Here is a 20,636-nt window from a genome sequence, read left to right as displayed (position 1 = left end):
GCCATAGAGTGGAAGAGCTCAGGTCCACTCCACAGGAGAACATTTTTCTTAATATTCGTACAAACTGGGACCTTTTTTCTTTTTCTCTCAAATTCATTGCCTCCATACTCTATTTCTGTGACAGTCTGCATCCTGTACCAAACAAAGCCCAGTCTAGAGAAGCAAAAGGCAGGACAGCTGGTGGTGGTGGTCTTGGTTCGGGCTGCATGACAAAGGACCATGTCCTGGGTGGCTTGTGAACAACAGGAATTTATTTCTCACAGCATGGAGGCTGCCAGCATGGTCGATATCTGTGAGAGTCCTCTTCCATATTGCAGACTGCCAACCTCTCATTGTGTCCTCACACGGCAGGGAACAGGGAAGCCAGCGCTGTCTTCTTATAGGGGCACTGGGGCCATCATGGGAGCCCCACCTTCATGACCTCATCTAAACGCTATCACCTCCCAAAGGCCCCACCTCTTCATACATCACACCGGGGGTAGGGTTTCACCATATGAATTGGGGGGCGGGGGGACACATTCCTTCCATAAGAGTGATATTTGGGGGCACCAGCTGATCAGCTCCCAACCAGGAGACCTGGGTGCTTCCAACCTGCCAGACTGAGGGTCTGCTCTGTCCCAGCCACGTTCTTCCCACGGGCAGCGCCCACCCTCAAAGTCAGGTGATTCCGCATGGAAACGGGTGCAGAGCGAAGTTCTGAGCCACCAAACAAAGTCCTGTGGAAGTGAGCACCATGTATCACAGTGTGCCATAGAACAAAAACATGACTGGGGCAATACTAAATATTACCAAAACAGGTTTATCTTCTGTACTACGTGGGGGTTCCCATTGGAGCTATGTACTGCTTCTCCACAGGCCAAAAGGAGCTTTCTGGAGCCCTTTGGATGGCTTTCTGATGCCCTGGCCCTCAGCTGTTCTGGGCTGGACCTGCCTCACTCTGACTTCAGGGCCTCCTGCCTCTTTCTGGATTGCTGTAGGGCACCAACTCTCCCTTCAGTGTTCATACTTTTTCTTTTGCAACCCAACCTCAGCCAGGAGAGTACCCACTAGTGGCTCAGATGCTCTGTACACATTCGAGAACCCATGAGAGGACCCATGAGAGAATGGAGGCCCAGATTTCCTTGCCCGCTAGTGTTGTAATGTCTTAATGGCTGTGGTCCACAGCTTGCCAAGCTTGAGGGTTGTGCACTCAATCTAGCGGTTTACCAGCAGCTTTTTATTTATTTTTATTATTGTTTTTTAATGTTTGTTTATTTTTGAGAGAGATAGGGTGCAAGTCAGGGAGGGGCAGAGAGAAGAGCCACAGGATCTGAAGCAGGCTCTAGGCTCCGAGCTCTCAGCACAGAGCCTGATGTGGGGCTTGAATTCACGGACCATGAGATCATGACCTGAGCCAAAGTTGGACATTTAACCGACTGAGCCACTCAGGGACCCCACCAGCAGCTTAAAAACAGAATAGGGTAGAAAATATCAACATTCTTTGCAGGTAGGAGGGTAAATTTGTTCCAGTTGTATATATTTGCTCATAACAAGGTTGTGATGTAAAATGTATTTCTTGCACAATCAAAAATAGTTTGAACATTTTAGCTTAAGATTTTTTTTTTAAACAAATATAAGCCAAAAAACCTAACTTGGCCATAAAAATATCAGCAAAGCAGTATGGATCCTCAGTCTTACAAGTCATAGATCTGAGTGAACCTTCCCCCTCCAGTATTCAAGTTGTGATAATGTACTTGAGACCGCTTGTTAGTTTGAAATGGTTTATATGTTGGAGAAGGTCAATCAGAAATCTCACCTGCATTTCACCTTTGGTTGGTCTTAAGCCTTGCTTCTCTGTATTGCCATTTTTTTGTGATCATCAAAGCAGTGCACATTCATTTTGCTAAATTTGCACAGTGCCAAAAAGGTGAAAAGACTTTTTAAAGAAGTCACGATCCAGCCACCCAGAGACCAATGCTTTTCACATTTGGGACGATCACTGCAGTGTTTTGTGCCAAATGTTTTTCTCTCCGTGGCTGAGATAAATTTGGATCTATAATTTTACATCCTACTTTCTTCGTTTAACATTAAATATATGCAGTTACCCATGTCATTAAAAAATCTTTTTAATATGATAAATTTGTATGGATATACTAAAATTACTTTATCTTGAATCCCTACTTGTTGGATATGTAGCTATCCAAACTTTCTATTAATAGTGAGTGCTGCAGTGGGCAACTTTGTGTATAAGGCTTTCTAATTATCTCCTCAGAATAGATGTCTAAAAGTGGAATTTTGGAGTCAAAGAGTCTAAATCAAGGTATATGGCACTTCTTCCTGAATTACTTTCCAGAAAGAGCCAGTGAACATCCCCATCAGCTGTGGCAGTGTGGTTCCAGCATCATTGAATCCCTGCCAGTATTGAGTGCTATCAGTTTGTTTTTAAATTTTTATTAATTTGAGAGGCCAAAAAGTGTGCCTTGTTTTAATTTGTATTTCTTTAACTACTAGATAGACTGAACACTTTTTTTCTACTCTTAATGGCCATTCGCTTTTTCCCTTTTAAGAATTATCAGGCAGGTCCTTTGAAGCTCAGGGGTTTTTAAGGGGCAATTATTATCATCATCTTCAATCAGCAGTGGATACAGGGAACAATTATGGTTTTCATCATCTATGGCTCCCTCCTAAGTAGGAGGCAGAGTGCTGGAACCCTGTCTCTCCCTGACCTCGTTTCTCAGGCAATTAAGGCTAAGGTAGTGTTTAATAATGACATTGCTGTCATCCCTCCTGTTTATTTTTTAGCCCTCTGCAGTTTGCACAGTGTCACCCCGTTCATTATCTCGGGTTGAGCCTCATCACAGCCTCAACATGTCCTACTGTCCCCATTTTATAGATAGGACACCCGACAGCAAGGGGCCCTGCCTGGGATGCCGCCACTAGGGAGCGGTAGAATGGGGACTCAACTGTCCTCAGACTGCCACATCTGGTGCTCTGTTCTCTACCCTGCTGCCTCCAGGTTTGTGTTGTTGGGCTCCTGGGGCTGGGGGGAGGCATTTTTCTAGGTGATTTAACTTACTTTGAAGGATTGGCATGCTGGGAGGTCTTACTGCCCCCTCAGGTGTCCAGGAAGGCCTCAACAGTGGTAGAGGTTCTTGCTCTGGGGTCTGGAGAGTCCACGGAAAGAAAAAGTTTGAAGTTGAGCTCATTCAGTAGACTTTTTTTTTTCTTTGTACTCTTAGCAGAAAACAGTCTACCAGAGATTATTCATTTTTAATTTCCTTTACATTTTGATCACCACATTTGTTGGTTTTAAAAATGTGTGTTTGGGGGGGCACCTGGGTGGCTCAGCCGGTTAAGTGTCCGATTTCAGCTCAGGTCATGATCTCATGGTTTGTGGGTTCAAGCCCTGCATCAGCTCAGAGCCTGGAGCCTGCTTCAGATTCTGTGTCTCCTTCTCTCTCTGCCCCTCCCAACTTGCGCTCTCTCTCTCTCTCTCAAAAATAAATAAACATTAAAAAAACTTTTTAAAAAATGTGTGTTTAGGGGGCACCTGGGTGGCTCAGTTGGTTAAACACCCAACTCTTGATCTCAGCTCAGGTCTTGATCCCAGGGTCATGAGTTCAAGCTCCACCTGGTACGAAGCCTACTTAATATGTGTGTGTGTGTGTGTGTGTGTGTGTGTGTGTGTGTGTGTACACATGCGTGTGTGTGTGTGTACACATGCGTGTGTATGCGTGCATGCACACACGCACTGAGTCCACACTGCTATTCTCTGACAATAAGACCTGTCAGTCTCCTGCTGCCCACAGAGTCTGCTGTCACCAGCAACCATTTGAGTACCATTGCTATCCCATTTTACAGATAAGGAAACTAAGGCCCAGAGAGATTAAGTGTCTTTTTCAGGGTCACCCAGCTAGTAAATGGGAGGAATGGGATTTGAACCCAGGCTGTTTGGTTCCAGTCCCTGCTCTTAACTTCTATGTATCACTGCCTCTCAGCCAGGTATTTGGTGAAGATGTTCTCTGGGCTCAAAAAAACCTCTACATCCTCCCTTTTTCACATCTCAAAACATGTGTGTTAAGGGGTGGGGATGTGGGGGAATGTTGCATGGATAGAGTGAGAAGTGAATCACTGTGGAGAGGAATCTGACAGCTTTTGGGCAGGGGGGAGTGAGGCAGTTGAAACTCTCTGTAGCAGAAAGAAGTTCAGCTCCCACTCAATCCCCTGGAACTCTGAGGGCTAGAAAGACACCCAGTGAATCAGGGGAGGAAACTTCCCTTGCAGGCCATGTGACCCAGGACAAGTCAGTCCAGCTCCTGGGCTCTGCATCCTGTCCTTGCCTGGGGGATTGGACCCCTGTGTCTCGAGGGCCCTCTCTAGCCTTGTGTGTTGTGATTATGGGTGCTAGGGGACATTCTGACTCAGTGTGTTTTTATTAAACTCAGTACTCTCTTAATCAGATAATTTATTTCCCCATGACACCCATAGGTTTCTAAAGTATTAGTTGAGGATTAACAACACCATGTCAATTGAACTAATAGTTCAAAGATTTAACAAGACTTTGTGTCTGTTTTCAATTTCCTCTACAGGGACGCGAGAGACAGATTTTACAGGAAACCATTCACAACTTCCACTCTTCCTTTGAGAGCAGCGCCAGCAACACCAGGGCCCCTGGAAACAATCCCTGTACGTGATCCTCCCTCCTGTGGTCACCATCGTGAGCTTTCTGAATTCCAGTACTGCCCTCACACAGCCAGTGCTCTGGCCACCGTCAGCTCTTTCCCCATTCCCTGAAACAGGCCACACTTTGTCACACCACCATGCCTTTGTTCACTCTGCCCAGAGCACCTGTCTTCCCTTCCCTGCTGTAGTAGTTGGTGATGCTTGTTGCTGTAACAAACTCAAACATGGTAGACTTAACCTCACATGAAGTCTGGAACGGCTGCTTCTGCTTGGCAGGTGACTTCACACTGTGATTTGGGGACCCATCTCATTTCATCTTGCAGCCCTGCCATCCCCAGGGACCTCAGCATCTTTTCTTCTGGTTGGCAAAAAGGGGAAAGGGACAGTGGAGAAAGCACAGCCATTCTTAACTACTTTCCTCTTAATTGCCCTTGTTCCATCTGTTCCTCCTCACATTCCATTGACCTCCAGTAGTCATGTGGCATCATCTGAGTGTGAAGGATGCTGGGAAATGTAGTCTTTGTTTAGGTGGTGGCTCCCCAGCAGCAACTCTAAACTTAGCTGGGGCAGCATGTGTTTTGGAGAATGCTTAGCCTTCCCTGACACATCTTTCCGGAAAACTTCTAACTTGTTCTTTGTGATCCAAGTCACCTGTACAGTGAAGCCTTTCTTGACTCTCTTACATAGAACTAACTTTTCAGCCCCTGGGGTCCTTTACTGCGTGTCTGAAACTCTGTTCTAATGCTTGGCTGCACCCACTGCATACAACATACAACAGGTGTTCAGGATGTGTATGTTGAATGCATTTTTCTTTGTTGCAAGGGCAACCTTTTCTATAGGAAACAAGAGTAAGCCCTCTGCGTGATCCTGGATCCCTTCTTTCTCGCCTAAGTGCTGTCACTTGCAAGATCAGGGCTTGGGCAGGATGATGCTCTAAGTCTATGCTGTTCACCCGTATCACTGTAGGGCTTTCTACACTTCAGGTGGGAGCAGAAGACCCTAATAGATTACACTGTGGAAGGACTTTGGTGCTCACATTTTCTAGACAAAGAGCTAAGCATTTGGAATTTCTTGTATACCGTGTTAATGCTATGTTCCTCAGAAGGGAATTAGTTCTTGTAATTTTCTGCCATGTCATAGTACCTCAGCAGCGCCCCGACTTCTAAAATCCAGTAGCTTTTGGAAGTGTTTTCAAGTGAGTAATTTGTTTGGCCAGTGCTTGCTACATTTCTTTTACGTGCTGAGTGCGGGGGATACAGAGATGAGCTAGAGCCAGTCCCACCCTTGGGGACCTCGAGAGGCAGGAGAGGATGTGAACAGACGATCCCAACCTCGAGAGGCAGTATGACAGAGTAGGAAGAGTTTGTACTCTGGACTCGGGCTCAGAGTTCATATCCAGTCCTTCGGCTGGCCAGCTGTGTGGCCGGGACAAGTCACATAGCCTCTTGCCCAGAGCTTAGAGCCAGCGTGCAGAAAGCAGTTGGTCTGCACGAAGTAGACAGCAGCCTTCACAGTTTTGGTCTTTGCCACAAGCTCTGCCAGGCCACATGTCCTCGGGAGGTGCGGTCTTTCCTATGCCTCTCCCAGCCAAAGGCCTGGTCCCCTCCACTGGCTTCTTGAGAGGCAGTCGTGACCACATAGCCCAGAGCCACCTCATGCTCGCCCTCTGCCTGTTGGGCCAGTACCTCCATCTTCTCATCCCTCCCACTGGCAGCTGCCAGCATGCAACATGACTGAAGCGAAAAGGTTTCACTTTGCCTTTGCTGACAGGCATCTTTATAAATGTCCCTCAAATCCCGGCCTTTAATGAGAAATAGTCATAGAGCACCTACTGTGTGTGGCAGCTTGACTGCAGTGTCATCCGTCCTCACTGCCATGCGGGAGAATCCTGCACATCTGAAAGACAGGGTGCAGCTGCGTGCCAGCAACATAGCCCAGAGGGGGCAGAGCTCGCTTAGAACTGGATCTGGTGTGCTCTGGGCCCCTGCCTTTCCACCGACCTGCGTAGACTCCTGGAGCTGGGAGTATTGGGGATTCCCACTGTTGTAATGGTCTGATCTCTCCAGGGGTTATCAGTGGGCCTAGGGTTGTTTGCCCTTGAAATACGTGGCCCTGGGGTGACATGCCTTGAGGTTTTGTGTCTGCCTCTTGCTGCTGTCCTGTTTTTTTCATAACCCCTATATTCGTGCAGCTTCCTGTCAGGTAGGTTTGAACATCCATCATATACAAGGGCTGTGCTGGAGGAGTCTGCTTTCCACAGTTCAGAATCCCGTGATTTCATCCGATGACACCAGGCAGAGCTGGGCTGATTCCCAATTTGCAGACGGGAAACCTGAGGCTCAGGACAAGTGTCTCTCTTGTCTTTCTCACTAGACTCAAGTGGTTCTAAGGCAGTTTGTGGAGTGGTGAGAGATTCCTGGCACCCATTCTGGGCCATGATCTCCCCCTTCCTGGTAGCCCCTCCCATCTCACATGTATCCCTAGGCTGCCTGCAAGGGTCTGTTCTCCTCCACAGTAAATGTTTCCCTTGCTCGATGACCTTCACCAGCATTCCCCAAAATGTATTCCTTGGAACACTAGTTCCATAGGATGTTAATGGATTTTTCATAAAGAAAAATAAAGGGAGTGTATATGTGAAAGTAGGATGAGGCTCTGATCAAATAGGTTTGGCAGGCACTGGGTTAAAGCCCAGTTACTGGGCTGTCTTGCTGTAGGACATCTCAGAACCCTCGGCACGCCAGCGTGTGTGTTGGGCCTCTTATAAGGGGGTCAGGTAGTACGTAGTATTTCCCATACGTTTGATCACAGTGCTTCTTCGTGGTGCTGTTGCAAGACCAGACTCCTTGGACGCTGTCCGAGAAACCCTGCTTTAACTAGGACAGCAGCAGCCATGAGGACTCGCAGCTGCTGGGGGCGGGCAAGGGGGCACTCGGACTTCAGCCGGGTCAGGGGTCTTCGCTGCTCATCCATCCCCAGCAGCTCTTGGCAGAGGTGCCCTGCTTGGCAGTAGGACATCAGGGTGGGGGAGTCCCTTGACTTTTAGGTGATTGGGACCTTGCTCAGAGGCCTCTCCACCTTGGGGGTCTCCTGCAGGGTAGAGGGCGTTTGTTCCCAGCCTGAGTGCAGTGTCCTGCCCGGTGGGTGCTGGGTGTCCGTGCCACACCCCCACTGGCCAGGGCATCCTCCCACCTTTCTTCCTTTAGGGCCAGACCATTCCATGGAAGCCAGCTAGTTTTGCTAGGAGAATGTTTACTTTTTCATGCTTTTGTTCCCCAGACATTCACTGAGCATCCAGTCTGTGCCTGCCCCTGCTTGTGTTTTGGATCCAGAGATGAAAATACACTCATTCCTGCCTTCAAGGAACCCACAGTGTTTTAGAGGAGACAGGCATGTAAATAAAACATTGTGGTGCCGTGTGAAGAGTCTTGTCACGAAAGCGTGTGCTAGGTCCATGGCACAGAGAATGTCATTTGTGATGGCTCAGGTTTGGCCCCCCAGGAGGGAGCTGGCAGATGAGGAAGTGAAAGGGCACCCAGATTGAGGGACAGCCTGTGTGAACTTAGTCTGCATATAGCATTCGTGGGTTACATATTGCTGGAGAGAAGTTAGATACCTGTTTTTCTGATTTGGGTTGGGGTGTGTGTGTTTCTGTTTTTTATTTTTTTATTTTTTTTATTTGGGTTCTTTTCTTTGAAGTGCATAGAAGCAATCTGTCACCCTGGAAAGAGCACTGAATCTAGAGTCAGCCCTAGCACCGGGGTTTGGCTCAGCCACTTACTGAGTAACAGCGGGCTTGTTTCTTCTGCTTGAATCTCCGTTTCCCTTTTGGTTAGAAGGGGCTGGTGCTCCCCAAGGTGCTGAGGATCAGATGAAAGTGAGAAAGCCCTTTTCACAGCGTGTGGGGCTGTGCAGATAGAGATCACTGTGGCTGCACGTTGAAATCAGTCTCAGTCTCTCTGCCTCTCTCCTTTCCCCACCTCCACGGCCCACTTGCCTGGATGTAGCCATGGGTGGGGAGGGGGGAGTAAGACCAGAGGAAGGGGCCTATAGCCAGAGGTAGCCCAGCTTAGATGGCTCTGCTGGCATCAGCCCAAGGCTGACAGTGGATCCCCACGCTCCAGCTGTGCCTGACTCTGGGTGTTTGTGTCTCTGGGATTCCCAGCAAGGTGGACGGAAAGAAGCAGGAAGGCTTTCCAGCCAAACTGCAGGAGCTGATCCAGCAGACAAAGAGGAGGCAGGAAACCCTTCCAGTTTTCTCTTACCTTGGAACTGCCCAAGGACACTACTGTGCAGGTCAGGATTGGACTGGGCAGCTCTTGACATCCACACTGACCTTTGCTACCAAGACTATCTCCTGAAGCCTCAGGACCCTTCTTGGGAAAATTTTGCAGCCCATACTGAAGGTGTTGTGAAGCATCATCTGTGCTCGTATGTCTTTGTCCGTTTCAAGCAAGATAATCATGTCTTTTTAACTAATAGATCCTGTTCAGCATGTAAGGACACCCGATGTTTTCCCCGATAAAGTCAATACTAGATTCTGTAGGATAGGCCGGAAGATGAATTTCCTCCCTGGAAGATGGGGTAGGTGAGTCACTTCCTCTGGGTGGGTTCTCCTTAGATATTTCTGCAGGGCTTGCCAGGCTCCCTGCTGGCCTCAGGGGGCCTCTGCTCCTCTGTAACATGCAGCCTAAGAGGGGATTAGATCCTGCTTTAAATTTTAGTCCCTTGTCTAAGAGCCAATCTCTATAGATGGTGAGTCACCAACACTTGGGATAACAAGAGAAATAAACACAGAATCACTGCTAGTGGGATAGAGCAGAAGGCCCAGTTCATCTGTCTCCAGCTCCTTCTAGGGTGGAGACCACCTGGGGCTCCCTTCTCAGGGCCCTGCCCAGTGGGGTGAGCCAGTCCCACCAGGTCCCCAGCTCCTGTCAGAGCCACCTCCCCAGGGCTGATAGACACAGGGCATGGCCATCCTCTTCAGAGGGACCTTGTCCCCCACCTCCAGGTGGCTGGGGTAGAATTTAGCCTTACCCTAAGTCTTCAGCAAGGCCACCGTGTCCTTTGATAAGAGGCCAGGTTGCCATCTTGTTTCAGCCCTGTAGAGTGGGTTTACAGGTTCCTCACCATCAAATGTTACCTTTTTATTATTATTGTTATTTCCATGCAAGAACTTGATCCTTCAAAGGATTTTTGTTTGCCAAATGTGTATTAAATAACAGTGAATTTGTCTTCTCGCTTTGATTTTGCTCATCGAAGGCATAAATGCTGCTCAGATTTCTTCCAGTGATAACTATTAGAGCAGGCGCCTGTGGTGTGCGGGGTGCGTCTGTAAGCTGCCTCGCCTCCTTCACAACTGCCCATCAGGCAGCCTTCACATTCCCTTTCTACTGATTCAGTGACTGTGGCACACAGACATTTTTTTCATCATGATAAGTGTACTCCTTAATCCCTATCACCTGTTTCAATCATCCCTCCACCCACCTCCCCTCTGGTAACCATCAGTTTGTTCCCCATGGCTAAGTGTTTCTTGATTTGTCTCTCTCTCTTTTTCTCCTTTGTTAATATCTGCACACAGATATTAACCTCACCAAGGCCCCCCAGTTAACAAGGGACAGTGGGCTTCAATGCAGATCTCACCCCTCACTGTTAGAGGAGCCTCATTTTCTCCGGGCTGTGTTGCTGCCTTGCTGCCTTTCCACACAGAGAGAAACGTTACATTGGTATAAGCCCAGCCAACAGCAAAAATAAAACCTGTTAGTCTATATGGCTTGTTCACAATTTTTTTTGTGGGTGTGCTCATGAAATACTATAAATACCTTGGAGATTCTCTTTGTTTCTTCTAAGAATTCTTACAAGTCCAGGGACTGCCTCATCTCCACCTCCTTTGGTATCAGTATCTCATGTTGGCATGCTCAGCCCTGTAGAACATATAGGAAGCAGAAGGTGGTGTGGGTTCCAGTCCTGAAGTGGGTGGAGTGAGGCCAAGGTCTGTGAGGCCCCAGAGGATGGAGCAAAGATACTAGGGAGACCATGGGAGTAGAGCCAGCTTTCCCTGAGGAAGAGCATCCAGGAACCCTAGCTACCTGGGAAAGGGAGCTTCCTTCCCCCAAGGCTGGGCAAGCCCATACCAGGGCAGCTGGAGAGGGGAATTCAGACTTTGGATGAGGATGGGACCCAGCAATTGGTTCCCCAATGACCCAAAGGTGGAGATGAGGGGAGACAAGCGGGTATATAAGGCAGTGAGTTACCTGACACTAAATATATGCATTTTATAGGGTTGACCTCGATGCAAGTCCCTCCTTGGGGAGAAGGGGTGGTGGTGATGGTAGTTTTAGTTTTACTGATGTGTGAATCCAAAAGTCTGAGAAAAATCATTTTAGGTCATTTTTGCAGTCCCTTCCTGCCCTCTGATTCTATGAAAATCTATAAAAAGGGGAGTGTCTCATCAATAAGTTAAATGTAGAATTACCATGTAACACAGCAATTCCACTCCCAACTAGAGACCCCAAAGAATTGAAAATAGGTATTCAAAAAAAAAAAAACCCAAAAACGTGTATGCAAATATTCAGAGCACTATTCACAATAATCAGAAGGTGGAAACAATCCAGATGGCCATCAAGAGATGAAGGGGTAAACAAAATGTGGTGTAGCCACACAATGGAGTATTATTCAGCCATAAAGAGGAATGAAATACACCTGCTGTGACACAAACAAACCTTGAAAACATTACGCCAGGTGAAAGAAGCCAGACACAAGGGACTACATATTCTGTGATTCCATTAGTATGAAGTGTCCAGAATAGGCAAATACGTAGAGATGACCGGAGTTTGGGGGGGCCGAGGAAATGTGGAGTAACTGCTTAATGGGTAGGGGCTTTCCTTTGGGGGTGATGAAAAAGTTCTGGAACTAAATGATATGGTTGTAAATTGTGGATGTATTTAATGCCACTAAATTGGGTACTTTAAAATGGTTAGAGTGGTTAAGTTTTGTATCTATTTTATCATAATTTTTAATAAAAAAAAAAGGAGAAAGAAGAGGGGAGCTCATCACCTGGCTGGTTTTCCATCCCTCTCCTGTCAGTCTGCTCATCTCCACCTTGTCATCAGTGTGAAAGGTCCGTGACCACCCTGGGGTCTTCGACACTCCCATGTGCACAGGTACACCCAGTTTTCTGTCCCCTTCATCAGAGGGTAGAGATGGGTGGAGGGTCTCTGGCCAGCGTCTCCAGAGCCTATTACAGAAAACCCTCATGAATGAGGCGGGCCACCCCTGTCCCTCGTCCTGGCTCTAGGGAAGCAAGCCCCTTTGGAAGGCGGGGACCTTCTCCAGGCGCCAGGTCACCTCCTCTGCTCCAGGCTGCTTGCCCCTTCTCCGGCTCTCATTTCTTTTCCCCAAGGGTCTCAGAGCTTCTCTGCTTCACGTGCTCACAGCTCTTTCAGTTGAATGAATAATTGTCTCTACTTTCCTCACAATCAGAAACACTCCCTTTGAGTCGCAGATGGGTATTTTCAGAAGCCCTTCTGCGTTGGCATGGACACCCACTGGATGAAGGACTTCTTCAGCTGTTGAGTTGATGCCTCCGAGGGACCCAGGCCCATGAGCTCCCACTTATCCCACTGCAGCACCCACCAGCCCTGCGCCCCAACCTCCCTCTGCCCAGTCCCACATGCCCCTGCCCTGCCACCAGGGGTCCTCCCAAGACAGCCCCTAAACCACACGCCACAGGCTAATCTCCACTCAGAGTCTGCTCCCAGACTGCGAGCAGGGACTTTATAAATGGGGGAGGCCTTGTGTGTGTGGAGGGGAACCTCAGCCACGAAGAAGGATGTCAGCACTGTCACTGCCGCTTCTGTAGGTTGGCTTCATCTGTGAGGTGACCTCAGGGCAAACTGATTTTAGTAACTTCTCACAAGGACAGTGATTAAGAACCTGAGTCAGAATCCTCTAAGAGAATGCCCCCCCAGGGCAGCTGGGGCCACAGGCTGGGGTGGGGGATGGGGGGGTAGTGTGGGTGGTGGGAGTCTTAGGTAAGCAAAGCTCTGTTTCCTCCTTGTTGGAATGAGAGCTGACACGCTCCCTCAGCAGACACTGATGGAACACCGTCACAGGCACCGGGGATGCACTGAGGGGGGCAAAGCAAAGTCGCCGCCTTCGCGGAGTTTATGATCCACGAGGGGTGATAAAAATCCTGGCTCTCAGGGCACTGTGAGGATTAACTGAGCTGTTCCAAGTCAAGTGCTCAGCACAGTGCCTGGCACAGGGTGAGTGCTCAAGGGGCAGCAGCCACTTGTAAGTGTTCATCTTTCTTTCTGTTCCTTGGGGGTCAGGGTGCAGGGAGCCTTGCAGCAGCCACAGTGCGGGGAATATTGTGCTCCTTGCCACGTGAGCGTACTCTGAGCGGTTAGCTGTCAGAGGAGCTGGCTTAGGGACCTGCAGCAAGGGCCTGGGATGCACCCAACCAAATGAATTGCAGGCATGAATGGAAAACATTTGTTTATTGCCAAGCAGTGAACTTAGTGCACATAATTGAGTTTACAATCTGCAATTACATAAGGAAGAATACAGAACAAAGAATTGGACACAAAAGCACAAGGTGCAGACTGTGTTCTTTAGACCTGTGTAATAGCTCTACTTTGATCCACATTCTACCGTGTGCTTGTACATGGATCACTTAGCATTCCTAGGTCACCTTGCCTTTTTTAATTTAAGTTTATTTTTCTTTTTAAAGAACTGCCTAAGTCATTATCAATGAGTATATTCTGATGTGCAAGATGTGACACATTTACAGTTTTACATCCTCTGTTGAGAGCCCTAAGATCGGGTATAGCTTTCACCAGAGCTCTGGGGGGTTCCAGGATACAGAGCCCTGGGCCTGGGGGGCCTGGGGAGTCCTTCTCCTGATGGAAATCTCCCACCTTGGAAAACTCTCCAGATGGGCTCCTGCTGATGCTCCCAGTGAACTCTCCAAACTTCCTGAGTTTTTGGGCTTATAACTGGAGGCCTATGGCCATGGCTGTCTGTATGGTTGACTGGTAGTAACACTTGGATGGTGTTTTCTTGGAAGCTACACAGCCTTGCTACTCAAAGTCTGGTCCTTGGACCAGTAGGCTTGACATCCTTTGGATGCTGGTGAGAAATTCAGGTGTGCCCCACATTACTGAGCCCAAACCTGATCTTCACAAGGCCCCCCAGGGGATGTGTGCACATGCTGTAGTGTGAGAGAGGGCGCTCTCCAAGTACCCTTCCATGCATTAATTTCATGCACAACATTTGCATGAATGCTGAGACGCTGTCATCTTTTACACAGAGAGGGAAACTGGCTCCAACAAGCAAAATGATCCGCCCAAGGTCACATGATGCTTAGAGTAGAACCCAGGCTTCTCACACCTACTGAATCCAGTAAGCGCTGATTGTGCTTTTTTTAAAAAAAATTTTTAACGTTTATTTCTGAGAGAGCATGAGTGGGGGAGGGGCAGAGAGAGAGGAAGACACAGAATCCAAAGCAGGCTCCAGGCTCTGAGCTGTCAGCCCAGAGCCCGACGTGGGGCTCGAACTCACAAACCGTGAGATCATGACCTGAGCTGAAGTCGGTCGCTCAACCGACTGAGCCACCCAGGCACCCCTGATTGTGCTTTTACACACATACGAATTGAATCCCCTCAGCCATCCGGAAGTATCATTATTACTACTCCATTTCACAGATGAGGAAAATGAGGCACAGAGAAGTTAACTTGCCTAGAGATGCCACAACTTGACCTCGACCCAATATAGGTATAGGATTCACCCCTTAGAAACCCTAAGCAAGTAGAAAGTCTGCAGGCCAGGGCATTCATATCCATCCTGGCGAAGCAGACCCCACATGAGTTTCAAAGCCATAAAGCCTGGGTTTGAGTCCTGCTGACACGTCTGTGGGCTGAGAAGACAGATGAGCTCATCTCTGAGGCCTTGGTTTTCCTGTCTGTAAAATGGAGAGAAAAGCAAATGCTGTCTGGCAAGGCCCTGGCAAGGAGTAAACGAGACCATAAGTACTGGAGTGTGTTGTAAACTGTAAAGTGCCATGCACATGCCGCTTACTGGCTTTATTCTCCAGGGACCCTGGCACAATGGTGGAAGAGGAAGCAGCTTGGAGAACGGGGAAGTTGCAGTAGGTGGAACTTAGGGGTTGTCATGGGAACCAAAGCTCCGAGGCTGATCAAGGCAGGAAATACCATCTGGTTTTAAACACCAAAAAGCCTCGACTCACACTGGACTTATTTCTGTAAACAGCAGAATTAACATCATCCTGTAGCAGTAATGTCAGCCTGGAGCAATCTAGATATTGTCTTTCTGCTGATTTCCCTGGTCAGATCCAGACAAAGCACCTAAGGAACTCCTTATCCATTAGCTGTCACTTCCAAAAAAAAGAAAAAATGTGGAAAAGTCACTTAGTAAATCTGAACTTAAACGGAAAGAAAAGATGCTGGGAGATGCTTTCCCACCCCTCCTAGGCTTTGCAAGCACGGAGGGAAGGCTGGAGAGGACAGCAGTGGGGGGGGGGGGTGCTGGAACCCCAGGCAGAGCTGACCCTGGAAGGGTGCTTAGAGAGGATCTCACCTCCCCTCCAAATTATGAGAGATAAAACAGGCCCAGAATGGGATGGTGCCTGCCCAAGGTCACACAGCAAATCAGTGACAAAACTGAAACTTGCATCTAAGTGTCTCAATGATAAAGTCAGCATTTTTTCCTCTTCGCCAATCGCTGCTTCCTTTGGTATTTGCTCCAGCATTGTCATGTTGCTCCCTGGGAAACATGAGACTGGGGATTTCTCTGGTTCCCCATGGGCTCTGCAAGATGAGAAGCAGAGCGTTTCTTGAGTCCTGCACCTCCCAGGGATTCGACTCAGGAAGCCATTGTTTCTTTGTTGGGAACAAGATTTTTGTAGACCACATGAGCCCAAGTGAATCAGGGTGAAATTTTAAAAACAAGAGGGTGATGCCTTTGAGTTTTCAAAATCTAGAGGACTACCCAGCTTTCGTTGGCGGCTCCAAATTCAGCAGAGGTCTGGGGACGAAGGTTTTTTTTCATGGCGGGGAGGGGGGACTTGCACCAGGAATCATTTGAGCTGAGAATCATTCTCTGCTGGAAATGTACCCAGGGTGGCTGCTGCTGTGTAGACTGGCTTTCTCTGAGCCTGTTTTCCCGGGTGCACCGTGAGGCAGATCCCACGTGACCACCTCTCAGGTCCCTTCCGGCTCTGACATTCTGTGACTTGCTAATCACTTTTTAAGAAAGGAAAGAAGACCCACTGCTCCTCGAGCCAGCCTGATACTTTGTTCAACAGCTGGCATGGACCCAAGTTGAGAAGCATCAGCATTGGCCCTTCAGCTCCTTGCTGGCTGGGTCCTGGGAATTTCCCATGAATGGGGCTTGGCTGGAAATAGTCGCTATCCAGCCTCAAGGAGCGAGGGACATCTGAGACCACTGTCCCCAGTCATAGCCCCAGGACCCTTAGCCTAAGCTGGCAGGTGACACCCAGAGGTAGCAATGACACAGAGCATGCCTATAGCTGTGTTTACCCCAAGTCACCCTGCCTCACCCTCAGACCCCCAGGTTCTTCCCTCAAGCCCCTCTGTCCTGTGTCGGCCCACCAGGTCACAGGTAGCATCATCTCCCGGCAGTGGAGCAGGGGCTGGGGACCTGGGACATCTTCTGGCCCCACAGGCCTGAGGGGAAAACCTCACTCCCGGGGATGGCCTTGGTTTTTCTGGATCCCGCTGTATTAATGAGAAGCTGCACTCCTAGGGGCTGTCACCCACCTTCTGTACCTTGGGGTAGGCAAAGTCTTCCCACCCTTTTCCCGCTTGCTCGGAGCCATAGGAACCACCTCACTGTCATCTCAAGGGAGCCCCCAAGTCTCAGCAGGGGATCCCTGGGGCTGCCAGGGCTACAAGAGTGCCTGAGCCGGGGGAGGGGAGGGAAGCTCTGGGCTGCACCATCTGCATTTGGGTTCCCAGGGCAGGAAGAGGGGGACTGTGGCTCTTTCATATTTCCCAGGAGTTAACTTTTTGGCCTGAAAGAACTTGAGAAATGTCTGATGGAAGAGCCAAAGCCCCCATCCCAGACAGCTCCATGTTTCTGTTGTTTTGCAGGCTCTTTGGCAGCTTCCCAGGTGTGATCTGAAATGGGCCCCGTATGTGGAGGGCAGGGAGAGGAAGGAAGGAAGAGGAAGAGGCAGACCCCTCCAGATGGGTAGGTGGCAGGTTTGATAAGCAAGAGAACTTACATAAGAGGCTTGTCTTGGACGCCGCAAGACGAGATCTCCACACCCACCCACCACCTCTTAAAAGTTTATTCAGAGGCCTTAACTGGGTTAAGTCATGTATACATCCAGATGGTCTTAACACCACCTTGCTATCCCAAGGCCATGTCCTTGGGGCAGCCCCTGGGAGCAGGGAAGGCAAGAGGAACCCGCAGTGCAAGGACAGCGGAGGGATGGGGAGCCTCTCGTGTTGGGGTCCAGCTCCCAGGTCAACCAGCGGTCACGTCCCCTCGGTGACCTCCTCCGACAGTTTCCAGTCCAGCTAAGGGCAAGGGCATAGCGATCCTAGTTGTTTAAGCCTGGGAACTGACTTAACCTCTCTGCACCCCTGACTCTCAGCCTTGCCATCTGTAAGATGGGGGTACTAAATTTCTCTTCCTGTGATGGCTGGGAAAATTAAATGAAAAAAAGAAACCTTAGTGCCTAGCACACAGTAGGTGCTTTAAAAATCTATAATTGCAGGGGCACCTGGATGGCTCAGTCGGTTAAGCATCTGACTCTTGATTTCAGCTCAGGTCATGATCTCCTGATTCATTCGTGAGTTCGAGTCCCACATCGAGCTCTGTACTGGCAGCGCAGAGCCTGCTTGGGATTCTCTCTCTCTCTCTCTCTCTCTCTCTCTCTCTCTCTCTCTCTCTCCTGTCTCTTTGTCCCTCCTGTGCACTATCTCTCTCAAAATAAATAAATAAACTTAAAAAAAATCTCTATTACTAAAGAAAGATCTATAAAAAATGCAAACACTTCATTTCCACTCTCTAAAGCTTCTTTGGACAGGTATCCATGGTAAATGTCATTTTCCACGTTGGGGGAAACTGAGCTCAAAGCAGTGGGGTGACTTACGGGAAACCTCAAAGTGGCCACATGCTGGAGTGGGGTCTGTCCGACATGTATCCAAAGCTCCTTCTGTCTCCTCGCAACCATGTACAGCTTTCTGAATACTTTGATGAAATGAAGGGAATGGAAATGAACTTGAGATGCATATATTTCCTCGAGACACGGCACCTGAGAAAAGTGAGAACTGAGAAATGCCAACTTTCAATTTTCTATTTACTTCCTTTCCTTACAGTTTCCTGACAGGGGCCTGGTTTGGAAACCAATTTTGTTGCATGTGTCTTTCCTTCATATTCTGCCTTGCTATTTGCAACTGTGGTGTTGTTTGTGAAGACAATGTCTAGTATGTTCTCTGGGAAGCTGACACCCAGAAAACAAAGGTTTCTTTAGCGATGAATACGCAGCCTGGGAACAGAGCAGAGAACATCTCCCTGAGACAATAGCTCAAAACTGGGCCATGGAGGGAACCTGGAGAAAAGACCAAGCTTCTTGCCCTCTCTCTGCAGTTGCACACTTAGAGAATTACAGCACAGCACAGCCAGGGGACATGACCCACCCACGGTGATAGCACTGGCAAATTGTAGGTTTAACTACATCAAAACTGAAGATTTCATGGGGCGCCTGGGTGGCGCAGTCGGTTAAGCGTCCGACTTCAGCCAGGTCACGATCTCGCGGTCTGTGAGTTCGAGCCCCGCGTCGGGCTCTGGGCTGATGGCTCAGAGCCTGGAGCCTGTTTCCGATTCTGTGTCTCCCTCTCTCTCTGCCCCTCCCCCGTTCAAGCTCTGTCTCTCTCTGTCCCAAAAATAAATAAACGTTGAAAAAAAAAAAAACTGAAGATTTCTTTTCATTAAAAATTTTTTTTTTTTAAATTTTTTTTTTTTTCAACGTTTATTTATTTTTGGGATAGAGAGAGACAGAGCATGAACGGGGGAGGGGCAGAGAGAGAGGGAGACACAGAATTGGAAACAGGCTCCAGGCTCTGAGCCATCAGCCCAGAGCCCGACGCGGGGCTCGAACTCACGGACCGCGAGATCGTGACCTGGCTGAAGTCGGACGCTTAACCGACTGCGCCACCCAGGCGCCCCTCATTAAAAATTTTTTTAATGTTTATTTTTGAGAGGGGTGGGAGGACAGAGCACAACCGGTGTGGGGGGTGGGGTGCAGAGAGAGAGAGGGAGACACAGAATCTGAAGCAGTCTCCAAGCTCTGACCTGTCAGCACAGAGCCCAACGTGGGGCTCAAACTCACAAACTGAAAGATCATGACCTGAGCTGAAGCTGGACGCTTAACCAACTGAGCCACGCATGCGCCCCTAAAGGTTTCTTTAAAAATTTCTTTTAAGTTCATTTATTTATTTTTCAAATTTTTTTTTTCAACGTTTATTTATTTTTGGGACAGAGAGAGACAGAGCTTGAACGGGGGAGGGGCAGAGAGAGAGGGAGACACAGAATCGGAAACAGGCTCCAGGCTCTGAGCCATCAGCCCAGAGCCCGACGCGGGGCTCGAACTCACAGACCGCGAGATCGTGACCTGGCTGAAGTCGGACGCTTAACTGACTGCGCCACCCAGGCGCCCCAAAGATTTCTTTTTAAATGAAGGTCACAAAGCTGATACAGAGGGAAGAGATGTTTTCAATGCCTAAATCTGACCAGGGGCTCACAAGGGGCTAAGAGCTAGATTTATACAGGAACTATTTGCAAACCAGGAAGAAGCCATTTCACAGAAGCAGAAACTCGTATAAATATATGCAGAGATGCTCAACCTCACCGGTCATTGAGAAAAACCCAAACTACAACAGCAAGATTCAATTTCTTACCCATCAATTTAAAAAATGAGAAAGTTGGATAATGCTAAGTGTTGTTAAGGATGTGGGCTGTGTGAAGCGGCACAGCCATCTGGAGAGTAGTCTGGCAGGTTTTCGTGACATTGGGTATGTGCCCACTGCGGAGCCGGCCCCAGGCTGTGTGCCCTGAGATACGTGTTCCTTGTCCTCTGCTGCTGCGTTGCTCTGTATTGAGTGGCTCTGGTCCCTGCAGGCGGTGTTTTCCAGGTTCCTTGTCAGCTGGCTCCACTAAGAGGCACTGACAGGAAGTTGGAGGACAGAAGGGAGAAACCAGGGTATCTCTCGTCCTCTCCTCAGCCGCAGGTGGCATCTCCAAGCAGCAGCTGTGCCTCCTTCCAAGGGACCAGGACTGGTGAGTTATGACTCCAGATTTACCAGATAACCCCTCCCCTCTCTGGTCCTCCTGTAGCACTTCTCCACTGTTGCTAATTTCTGGCTGCTTCACTGTCCCCATGTAGCTTCTCAGCCTTTCCATTCTCCGAGTAACCAATTCCCTGCATGCAGGTCCCTGTGTTTTAAACACTCAGGCTGATTCTGTTGCCTGGTTAGACTGATTCACATCCCAGGATCCGCGCAGTCCCAAATCCTAGGTATGCACTTTAGAGCCACTCCCCTGCAGGTGCACAAGGAGAGATGTCTAAGAATGTCTGTCTACAGTGTTTGTGAAAACGGAGAGGTGGAGGGGGCGTGGCCACCCATTGCCAGAGGGACGGATATTGTACAAGGGTAGGTAACATGTGACGTGTAAGCACATTGAAGGGGTGACCATGCTGGGGGGTGGGGGAGGAATGGGGACCAAGGATGAAGCAGAAAACAAAGCAGAAGGGCGTTGCATGGAATGAAAGAATGATGAATGTGTCTTGAGCCGAGGAAGTCGTTAACTCAACTTCTGCAAATGAGGTTAAAAATGTACATTATGCCTTGAAAAGATGAGCGGGAAAAGAATATGATTGTCCAGGCAGAAAGCATAACGTGTGAAGAGCAGAGGCCTAAAAACGG

At 48.8% G+C, this 20,636-nt stretch overlaps 1 protein-coding gene across 22 annotated transcripts in view; it reads left to right on the top strand.

Moving 5' to 3' along the window:
- The window catches only part of ANKS6 (ankyrin repeat and sterile alpha motif domain containing 6), a 68,829-nt gene that overhangs the window by 40,953 nt on the left and 7,240 nt on the right, over positions 1 to 20,636 (top strand). For 4 of the 22 annotated variants that reach the window (XR_015242880.1, XR_015242871.1, XR_015242864.1 and 1 more), the window contains exons 15-17: positions 11,691 to 12,926; positions 13,973 to 16,893; positions 19,831 to 20,363. Coding sequence is in view for 2 of the 22 variants with exons in the window: in XM_025915964.2 (XP_025771749.2) it covers positions 4,569 to 4,673 (105 nt within the window). In the remaining 20 variants the exon portion in view is untranslated. Of the gene's footprint in view, positions 1 to 4,568; positions 10,428 to 11,690; positions 12,927 to 13,972; positions 16,894 to 19,830; positions 20,364 to 20,636 lie in introns of those variants that run through there. The other 18 variants (XR_015242882.1, XM_025915964.2, XM_086683582.1 and 15 more) reach the window with 15 other exon arrangements.

The sequence above is a fragment of the Puma concolor genome, chromosome D4, assembly GCF_028749965.1.
Source record: "Puma concolor isolate L17-30 chromosome D4, mPumCon1.1.hap2, whole genome shotgun sequence".
NCBI lineage: Eukaryota > Metazoa > Chordata > Mammalia > Carnivora > Felidae > Puma > Puma concolor.
Note: the sequence above shows the minus strand (reverse complement) of the source record. Positions and strands in the feature narration are given on the sequence as shown.